The 11,081-nt window shown below is 41.5% G+C and overlaps 1 protein-coding gene across 1 annotated transcript; it reads right to left on the reverse strand.

Annotated features, from left to right (window-relative positions):
- Positions 1-2,099: 2,099 nt before the first annotated feature.
- Positions 2,100-10,840, reverse strand: LOC124795385 (glycine-rich cell wall structural protein-like). The gene is made up of 2 exons (XM_047259397.1): positions 10,689-10,840; positions 2,100-2,766 (listed from the first exon to the last, which is right to left on the reverse strand). Exons 1-2 carry the CDS (start codon positions 10,701-10,703, stop codon positions 2,467-2,469), a joined length of 315 nt encoding a protein of 104 aa, XP_047115353.1. The 5' UTR covers positions 10,704-10,840; the 3' UTR covers positions 2,100-2,466.
- Positions 10,841-11,081: the final 241 nt, after the last annotated feature.

The raw sequence follows: 11,081 nt of genomic DNA on the forward strand, positions 1-11,081 counted from the left end.
AATAAACTGAATGTAACTAAGTTCTTGTACGTATCTTGGAGAAGGTGTGAGAGAAAATACAGTGAAAATTTGGTAATAGGAACAATTAAAACACTCCTCATCTGTGTGGCACCCACAGGTGTTCAGACTAACTGTGGACATCGAGTGCACGCAAAGAACGCGTTGAGAATATTCACATGCCTGTTGGACTGGCGGCAGAGCGTAACCGTTATCGTATGTCGGGGTTTTAACCGGCAGACACTAACGGAAAGACTCCGTTCGTCTACTGAAAATATGCTTACAAAACTTCAAGAACCCCCCATCCAGAGCATAAACTACCAGAACTGTTCAGCCCTTTGTGCATCTACTTCGTAGGGGCTGAACACTTTCAATCAGGCAAGTAGCAGCGCACATAGAGGGATACAAGGTTCCCCACGTTCCGAACAAGAGTGGAACGGCAAAAAATAATTAATAAATATTACAACTAAAAGTACACTTCACACTGATTAGCAGCGCATAGATGAGGAAGTTTGTTCGAAAACTTTTCTTTATTATTAGTGATCCGCTATCAGTGAAGAATATTAAACACGCCTGCATGACAGCTTTAAAATCACTCAATCCCTCTCTGAACAACCACACTCTTAACGAAATGTATACTTCCAATTCAGTTGCCGTATTATGTAAGGATACCGTGGTCGACACCCTTGCCAGCAAGCTACCTAGTAGCAGGCGGTAGCTGGCAAGCCTTAATTTCTAGAACTTTCTGTAGTCATCCATCTTCTCCAGTAGACAAGACATTGTCGTGTTACGTCGACAAAACCAATTAACAGCAGATGCGCAAAGGCAGTAGTGGAGAGGAGTCGGTCAAGTGAATATGTAATAAAAATGCCATGAATTATTGTAATGTGTTTAATAATGCGCCGAGGGAAATATTTCGTTGTAATACGAATGTTGAATTGTCCGTGGCTTTTCAGTGAGAATTTTGGAAATTGTGAGTTTCAAAATGCTTCAAATTGCTCTAAGCACTGTGGGACTTAACATCTGAAGTCATCAGTCCCCTAGACTTAGAACTACTTAAACCTAACTAACCTAAGGACATCACACACATCAGTGCTCGAGGCAGGGTTCGAACCTGCGACCGTAGCAGCAGCGCGGTTCCGGACTGAAGTGCCTAGAACCGCTCGGTCACAACGGCCGGCATGTGAATTTCATAGAAGTGAACAAGTGCGATACTGTTAAGCGTGTTTTCTACTGCTTACTAGTTAAATGAACTGATCAAAGGATATTAACTTTTATTTCAGAAGAATCATGACAAAATTTCGGATAAATTTTGGAATAAATGATAAATCTAGTCAAATTCAGTTATGCTACGGTTTAGTTTCCTATGCTATCGTTGCTGAAGTAAGTGTCTCTCCCGACAGTGCGATATTCAGCCATTAGGATTATGGTCAGAGCATTTGAAAGCTCATTTCAGAGGTTACAACAAGGAAAGGTTACTAATAAAAAGGAACAAAAACAATATAAAAGTTTAAAAATTGATAAGAATTAGCCAGAAATATTTTTAAGCCCTCATTGCTCTTACATTCCCATGATTTCTCTATCCTAATTTTTTATTCAACTTTCTCCTCTGCGACTGAGACGATCTGACAATATTTTTAACGTTTTTAAACAAAATGTTATTTTGGGTCAATTTTCATCTGCAGAATTTTGTTCCATTGCAGTGAACAAATACGAACAATACGTAAATAGTGCCCCGTAATGTACAATAGTGCAAATAATTTCATAAGTCCCTTTCTAGTAAATTTCATGCTGCAGCGTTTACCTGAATACCAACATTGTGGATGAAAAGTAACTAGTTCTCACAACAGATGTACAAAGAGGCTTAGAGTAAATATTGGATTACACAAAAATGGCCGCTGAGACGCATTTGTGAATTAAAATGGAAAACTCGTCTGCTGTAACCATACATAGCAGTTTTTAGTAACTCAAAGCACAGTACCAAACTCTCCACGGAGTCGCTGTTCTGTTACACTCAGTACACTAGTATTTGGAAATGGAAAAACAAATGAAGGTGTATAAATATTATACAAAATATGAAAGTATTTTGAAGATAGTGAGAATCATTGTCAAAGAAATTTATTGTTAATTTGTTGCCAGATATCTTCAGTATATAAATACAGGACCGATACATAAATATAGTTCATACAGTTACAATTCCCCAATATTTCGGCTGTTTGTATACTTTTTCAATAAGGGATTTTGAGTAAATTACATTTCGCAGTTAAGATGCCTGTTTAGTTCATGAAACCGTTATTGAATGCTGTATATATAGTGCAGTTACAATTGTGATCTCTAATTTTATACATTTTCATTACAAAGCCGAAGGGAATGCCACTGTTGATTTTATGAGTTGCACAGGCGTGCGCGGTTTTGTACAGTAATTGTAGACAAATTGGTTGCTGCTGTTACGGAGCTGTGCCGCCTGCTTCACTTGGCGAGTCCGCTTTGGTACTGCACCCTGTGGCCGGGGCTGCCCCACCGTCCACCGCTTCCGTAGCCGCTGCCTCCGCCGCCGCCGCCACCGCCATACTTGCCGGGGCCCCTGTAGCCACCGCTGCCGCCTCCGCCGCCCCCGGCAGGCCAGGAGCCTCCCCAGCCGCCCCCAGCGCCGCCCCTGGGGTTGCTGCTGCCCCAGTACCCTCCACCTCCCAGCAGCGTTCTGCCCTCTGCCGTCCCGTACGCCTCGGCGAGCACCGCAGCTATGGCGAACGTCAGCAGCAGCGCAACCTGAGGACAGCAAGAGGCGTATCAACATGCACGCCTTCTCTGAGCACAGAAATACACTAAATAAGTTAGGTAAGAGACGTACCACTGCACTGAAGGACATATGGTGTTCAGCAAAATAGTACGAATACCCCAGTGTCGTAACAAATTTTCGCAGCAGATGGATTTGTTACGCATTGCCCCCTCCCTTCCTCCCACCCCCTAGTCACCACAGCTATACACCTACATCTACATACATACTCCGCAAGCCACCATACGGTGCGTGGCGGAAGGTACCTCGTACCACAACTAACATCTTCTCTCCCTGTTCAACTCCCAAACAGAACGAGGGAAAAATGGCTGCATGACTGCCTATAAGCCTCTGTACGAGCTCTAATCTCTCTTATCTTATCTTTGTGGTCTTTCCGCGAAATGTAAGTTGGAGGCAGTAAAATTGTACTGCAGTCAGCCTCAAATGCTGGTTCTCTAAATTTCCTCAGTAGCGATTCACGAAAAGAACGCCTCCTTTCCTCTAGAGACTCCCATCCGAGTTCCTGAAGCATTTCCGTAACACACGCGTGATGATCAAACCTACCAGTAACAAATCTAGCAGCCCGCCTCTGAATTGCTTCTATGTCTTCCCTCAATCCGACCTGATAGGGATCCCAAACGCTCGAGCAGTACTCAAGAATAGGTCGTATTAGTGTTTTATAAGCAGTCTCCTTCACAGATGAACCACATCTTCCCAAAATTCTACCAATGAACTGAAGACGACTATCCGCCTTCCCCGCAACTGCCGTTACATGCTTGTCCCACTTCATATCGCTGTGCAATGTTATGCCCAAATATTTAATCAACGTGACTGTGTCAAGCGCTACACTACTAATGGAGTATTCAAACATTACAGGATTCTTTTTTCCATTCATCTGCATTAAATTACATTTATCTATATTTAGAGTTAGCTGCCATTCTTTACACCAATCACAAATCCTGTCCAAGTCATCTTGTATCCTCCTACAGTCACTCAACGACGACACCTTTCCGTACACCACAGCATCATCAGCAAACAGCCGCACATTGCTATCCATCCTATCCAAAAGATCATTTAACTAGATAGAAAACAACAGCCCCCACTCCTAATTCGACCTTCAATCCCGCGTCCGGCCATCCTGATTTAGGTTTCCCTAAATCGCTTCAGGCAAATGCCGGGATGGTTCCTTTGAAAGGGCACGGTCGACTTCCTTCCCAGACCTTCCCGAGACCGATGACCTCGCTGTTTGGTCCACTCCCCCAAACAACCCAACCCCAACCCCCCTTAGTTCCACCACCCAACATCACAGCATGCGAATAACTTCTCATGGCTGGGGTTCACACTCACGTGTAATTTTTTAAAAGACATCATATTCGCCGTTGAATCTAGAGAATATTTGTTTCACAATTGCACTTCGACGTCAGGGAAGTGCCACTTGATAATAGCATTACGGTCGAAATTGCAATTGTAAAATAAATAATCCCCACAGCCAACGGCAAATACATATGATGTCCTGCAAAAACACTCAGCTTGTGTTTCCGGAAGTCAACAGTTCTGTGATCGTTGTCATCATGTGTTAAAATAAAATCGTTGCACAGTTGGCTTGATCACCCCGATTCTAAAAGCTTCCTTTCTTCGCGTACGTTGGCGACATTACTCCACGAAATATGATCAGATTTTACTAATAGAACCAAGTACTTTATATTGAATATCAAATTAAATCAAATGGAACTATACGCTTCCACAGACTTTTTGAAGTCTGAAACATCTGTGATGCCTGTATGCAAACTGAAGTGAGGAACGAAAATTTGTACCAAGGCCAGGAGTCCAACAAGTGTCTTCTGCTCACTAGGCAGATGCTTTAGCTACTACACTACCTTGGAAATTTTCATTCGTCTCTTCAGTCTGCATATATACATCATAGCTGTTTGAGATGTAGAAAGGTCTCTGGAACGATATAGGTTTATTTGATCAGAAGCACCTACACCTGTGTTTCAAACAGGATCACCCGTTTCGTTCGATGCTCAAGTGCTATTCCAATACAGTTGGAGAGTCTCTGCAATGCTGTTTTCGAGTGTAGGGGGAATACCAAGCGGCCTAGGCGTGAATGAGAATTTGCACTGAGGAGGGAGGCGTGCTATGGTTTTTTAAAATACATCATATTCGCCGTTGAGTCAAGAGAATATTTGTTTCACAACTACAAAGCCACTGTCCCACGGTTGAGTAGTGGTCAGTGCATCTACGTAGTGAGCAGGAGATCTGAGTTCGTATCCTGGCCTTGGTACAAATTGTCGTTCGTCACTTCAGTCTGTAAGTTATATACATCACATACATCAATTTCTTTATTATTTCATTTACACGTTTGGCATTTAAAAATGTAATCAGCACATAATGTATTAACTATAATATTCTTAAGCCTCTATTGCGAATTACAGTGTTCTCTGCATGAGTTCTTATAAACAAATATTCTTGGCTATCCTGTGACTGACTCGAAGAGCTTGCGTATGCCTTTCATTTCTGTTGTAAATAACTGATCAAAGCAGTCTTAATACAAGTAAAAATATATTGTTGGAATCATTAAACTTCTCGTCACAGTCGTTGTTGCTGTGTAAAACTTAACTGCTCTAGTAATCTAGTGAAACAATGTTCAAATGATAAGTTTGTCTTGCAGAAATTCTAGTAATTTGGGCGTCAATTTCCAGAAATCAGATATATTTTTACTTCCACGAATACCTAAGGAAATTCATCTTCCAGTTCGAAACTGTGTGTGTGAATAATCCCCAAAAGCTCCTTTCTATTTCTCGCTGGTGTACGTAACGCAAATCAAAGTCTGCAAATTGCAGTTTATTCACAAATGGCTACAGACGTGAAAAATTTACTGATATGATTCTGATACACACAATAAATGTTACAGATGAAGTTCCAGGTACTAACAGGGAGACACGTGAGTGTTTCTAGACTCGCCTCGTAATCCATAGAAAGCTCTCTTTTATGATTATAAAATGTTTCGAAAAAAAGATTTTAGATTTTTTCCGACCAACTTGTTTCGCACAAACCCGGAAAGTTTTCAAATTGTTTCATGCTTAGAGTATGCTCAATAAAAAGTGCACTTGCTTTATCGTTCCAATGTTCCTGATTTCTGGTTCATTCATGCGTGCATTATTGACATCATTGACCGCTAAATGCAATTGATGAAAAGCAGAATGAAAATACGGTGTTTTAGGAAATTTATTTTGTTACTTTAGTGAACGCCAACTGTTAAAGAGCATCCGTCAAACGTTAAGCCAACAAGCTGAGTCATTTTAAATTCAAACTTTTTCAGTATTTCCTACATCCAATTTTACAAGGTGGGCAAAACCTGTGAATTCATCTTTCACTGTGCAGCCAACACAACTGATCTATTTAACGCATAGTACATTATTCCAAGAAACAGTTGCTCTTAATGTCAGCTGTTTCATCAGCCAACAACGAAAATGCTTTCCTTTTATCAACCTCTTTTAAGATCCTCGATTATCAGAAAATCGATCAAGCGTGTCATAGATTATCCTAAAGCGTTACAGGCAAATTCAAACTTCTGCGTGCGCCCAGCGGAAATTCCGCTTGCGCTGAGCCGGCCATATTAGCTGACCCTCATCGTTGTGATTTCCCATATTTTCTCGTCTCAATTGCTTAATATTGTTTTCTGCGGAACACGCAGAAGCGCGCATTAACCATCAATGCTACTTTTCTGTGTTCAAGTCTGAACATTAGCTTTTGACACATCGTGCTGTTGATGATATGCTGTTGGCAATGACGACTAAAGGTAAACACATCGTTCTTAGTATTAACAAAAAATTTCAAACAATACACAAATTGAAGGAATCTGTATCAGCCTTTTGACATGTGAAAAAGCTCTTTAGATGAGCGAGAAACAAGAGAGTAACACTGATTTTAAAGTGGTTACCGGGTGGCTTATCTTTTCAAATGTGTGCATAGAATTAGGATATTGGACATCCAGGATGAAAAACTGCCGACTGATATTGAAGCAGCTGAAAATGGCAAAATGGATTTTAAAAAATTATAAATGCATTTATTATTATAATGTTGTTCTACCAAGAACCGACGGAAGATTCTGTTAATATGATTTTAAAAAATTATTGATAGGGAGCGGTACAAAATCAACGAATGTCTACAATTAGGACTAAACTGGTTTGTACTGGTATAAAATGCCAACAAAATCCCCAGGTTTTAAGAATTAAGCTATAGGTCTACTTTAATGGCGATTTTAAACTTTTCAAATTTGGCTGTGATGTCAGACCACTGCTATAGAAAGGGCAACTTCGCCTGTTCTGTTATCAAACACATATTTCCACAAGCGAGATTTCGGCCTGCACTGCCATTATCGAGTGGTAGCTCACTGCAGGTTTCCATATTTCATGTATATAATAAGTCAAGAATTTACGGTGTGCAGTAGCACCCGATAGAGATAGTTACGAGAAGTGCTACGTTCTTTTATATAAATGACAACGACTATTTTATTATGCACATTAAATACGTAAACACGGAAGAAACGAGAACAGTGTCCTCTTAGAAGGAACGATATACATGACGCACTTATTAGCGATCTACCACTTGATAATGATACAATAGCAGAATCTTGACTGTAAATAAATTAATTTAATAAGCCTACTCGAAAAATGTTGTTATTTATAAAATATTACAGAACTATGAATGCAGTTAAATTATAAATAATCCTTTCCCTGTGTTATCTGTAATACGTCATACAAATCACGTATATATTGTGTGTATAGTTTCATGTTTAATTCAGTGCTTTGCTTTTCTTTTTGCTCATATGGTCACTGATACAAGTGAGTAACTGAACGGATATCCAAAAAATCTTTCGAACAGCCACCCCCTCCCCTCCAGTCCCAAACTGTTTTGGATATTCGATGTTGTACTGCATGGGTAGGCAACCTGTGATACGCGGGCAGGGCTTGGCACGCAATTCTTTTGAGTCCGGTTCGCGCAAGATATTCGTGAGTGTGTGTGTCTGTGTGTGTATGTATGTGTGTGTGTGTGTGTGTGTGTGTGTGTGTGTGTGTGAGAGAGAGAGAGACAGACAGACAGACAGACAGAGAGTGATTGCGAGTGAGAGAGAGGGAAGGAGGGAGAGAGAGAGAGAAAGAGAGAGAGGGGGGGGGGGGGGGAGCGGGAGGGCTGTGGACATATTAGGCTGTTGAAACTGAATGTAATTTATAATAAATTACCTGCAACCACTTGCTTCTATAGCGTTCTGTTTTTCCATGATTACGTTTCAAGATGTTGGCATTCCATCTTCAGACGTGTACATTTATTTAAGTGTCGTGAACATTCTTTCTTCACTAACAGCGTTGCAGAATATTGCAAGGGAAATTTTTAAGTCACAATCTGTAAAACGTCATAAGTAGAGGTGTTCAGAACGCGTAGTTAAATTTAAATATCTGAAGATGAGGTTAAAATTAAATGAATGACTCTCAAGTCCGCATGTTTTGAGACATAATTTGTTGGTGTCGGTTATCGGAAAACGAGTACCATTCATATCGGTGCGTTACCGCAGAAACATTAACACATGATCTTATATCGTTTTGACTTTATCCGCAAGGAGCGCTGCTGTCAAGTTACATTAACAGCATCACCTTGAAGTACGACGGACGCTTTCTCAGTTTCTAACCAACAACGTGTTGAATTCTGTGTGCCACGGAGTCTTCAGCCCAATAATATCTCTGTTCACATATTCCGAATCCACGCATTGTGTTTACAACGTGATGGATTGCGAATATAGCGAAGACTCTCCAGTGGTCAAGAAAGACGGCGTCAAGTTCCGCACTGCATCTGTCGCTTACAATGCTCTCGTAGTCCCTAAGCGAGATTGCAAGATACATGCTGTTGGCAGCATAGTGGTCGCGCAGCCTTCTTCGAATACGGATTTTGTACATTTACCCAACAGGGTTCTGTGACGACTACGTCTTCCGCCAGGGATTCTTATTTAGTTCTCCCAGCAATTCTGTTACACTTTCATATGTTCTTTGCCGCTTATTGTGATCCTACAAATGCTTTTCCGAATTGACTGGATGCCTGTTATGCCTATTATATTTGCAAACATTGACATAGAAAGTCCGTAACCTCTGGTTATAAAACAGAGTATTCGTGTGCGTCTTGATTGCATTAATCTCTTAAAATGACTCTGTTCGGTTCAACATTAACCATCCTCAGGTCTGATTGTAACTGTAACATGAGTAACCCGTCCAACTACCAGCAAAATTTACGTACTACGTCATTTTATTTTGTCCTATGTCGTAGCATGTAAATTTTGCTGATAGCTGGACGCAGTTTCAATCAGATCAGAAGACAGTTCGTGTCGAACCGAAACCGGTCATTTTAAAAACTTGCTGTTAAGACGTACTATTACTCCCATAATGTTCTACATTTGGTGTCACTAGTGTCTCGAATACTACTTCCTTTATAGATGTGTTGCATTTTCCAGTACCCTTCTAACAAATATAAGTCTTCCCTTTGGCTTCCCTAATACTGACTTTACGTGTTAGTCTCACTTATGATCGCTTCTTAATGTTTTCATAGTACTATCTTCAAATGTTAATAGTTGTGACGTGGTCAAGATGTTAACCACTATTCTTGTAATCGGGCACTGTCGAGTTCTTTCTCTTTGTTGCAGGCAATATCTTACATTTATTTAGACTTAAGGAGAGCTGCTGTTCATTATACCCGCTGGAAATTTTGTCGAAATATTCCTGCGTTTCCGTACGATCGCCCAACGATGATGAGTCCATGCTGCTAATACAACAGCATCTTGGGTGAACAAAGCTGATACTGATAAATCATTTATGTATACTGAGATTCTATTAGACTTCCTTGGGGTACGCCCGATGTTATATTCGTTTCTGTGAAACATTCGCCGTTCCATATAATGTGCTTGATTCTGTTGGCCAAATATTCATCGTGCTAATCACATATATGCGAAGATATTCTTATGATTTTATGTTATTCAGTAGTCGATGGTGGGAGACAGTGTCGAACGCCTTTCGGAAATCTACCTGTTCACTTGAAGCTATTGTTCTCGAGATGATCAGAGGTCTGTATAGTAAGTACGGATGCAGGTATAAATATTTAAAAAAAAACGGACCTGTGGGTGCAGGACTCGTACTCTGCGAGGTTATGTACAAACTTAAATAGCTCATCAATAGATTTTGAAAAATGAGTTTTCGAAAATCAAAATATGTGGCACAAATGACCGTATCTCTTGATTGCATTGACTTAGAAACTTAAATGTTTTACACCGCCAAAGGGCCGCAGACCTTAGTATCTGCATACATTTCAGCTTGATATCTCTACTCTTTCCTGAGAGAAAGGGCTATTAACAGACGGACAGATGCACAGCAAAGTTATCCTGTAAGGATTCTATTTTTACCGACTGAGGTGCAGAACCCCAAAGATTGAAATACTTGGAAACTAAGTTCTTATATCGAAATAAATTCAATGCCTGCGAATATCTTTGCATCAGCTGTGTTACGTACAGATATACTACCTGTTAGTGACATATGCCGATTTTTGCCGGACCGGGACTCGAACCGGAATTTCGCGCTTATCGCGAGAGGTCGCCTTGATCACTTCGGCTATCCGTGCACGCCTCCTGGATCGATCCAGACTTCCGTCTACGTCCTTATAACCGCCTGAGTCCCCGTCCAGCACAAATATGAGTATGTCATTGATAGGTAGTATATCTACACCTACCACTGCTAGTGCCAGGATATTCGTAGTCAGGGAAATTATTGCGAAGTAATTTCGGACTTCGTCAATCGCCATTAACGACTGTTCATCTAGACGAGTAAGTAATTAAATTCTTATGTTCTAACGTGAACAGTGCGACTCTGCCACTTACCGATACGGGCCTCATGTTGGAGCGATCTAAGATGTCCGCTCCTGGAGAAGTCGTCCCTGTTATATACGCCGCCAGAGCCAATAACTCACCCCTAGCTGCCGATCAGAGCCGTCCATAGTTCCCACGCGGCGGCGACGCGCCGCTCCGCAGAGACCAGGTCGGCGACACTCGCAGCCCCGACTTAAATGGACTAATCCCCGGCTGCGTCATCCGCGCGAAGCGCCCATTGAATTCTAAACTGGCGCGCCAGCGGCCGAAGAAAAACCCGTTGCTGTACTACCGGCGGCCGGTCGCAGATAAATCGTCCCAGCCTGCCCTGTGAAACGCCACTTCTTCCGACCGCGACACGGCGTTCACAGCCTTTCCGGATCGGCCACGTCCGATTCCAGGGAT

The sequence above is a fragment of the Schistocerca piceifrons genome, chromosome 4, assembly GCF_021461385.2.
Source record: "Schistocerca piceifrons isolate TAMUIC-IGC-003096 chromosome 4, iqSchPice1.1, whole genome shotgun sequence".
NCBI lineage: Eukaryota > Metazoa > Arthropoda > Insecta > Orthoptera > Acrididae > Schistocerca > Schistocerca piceifrons.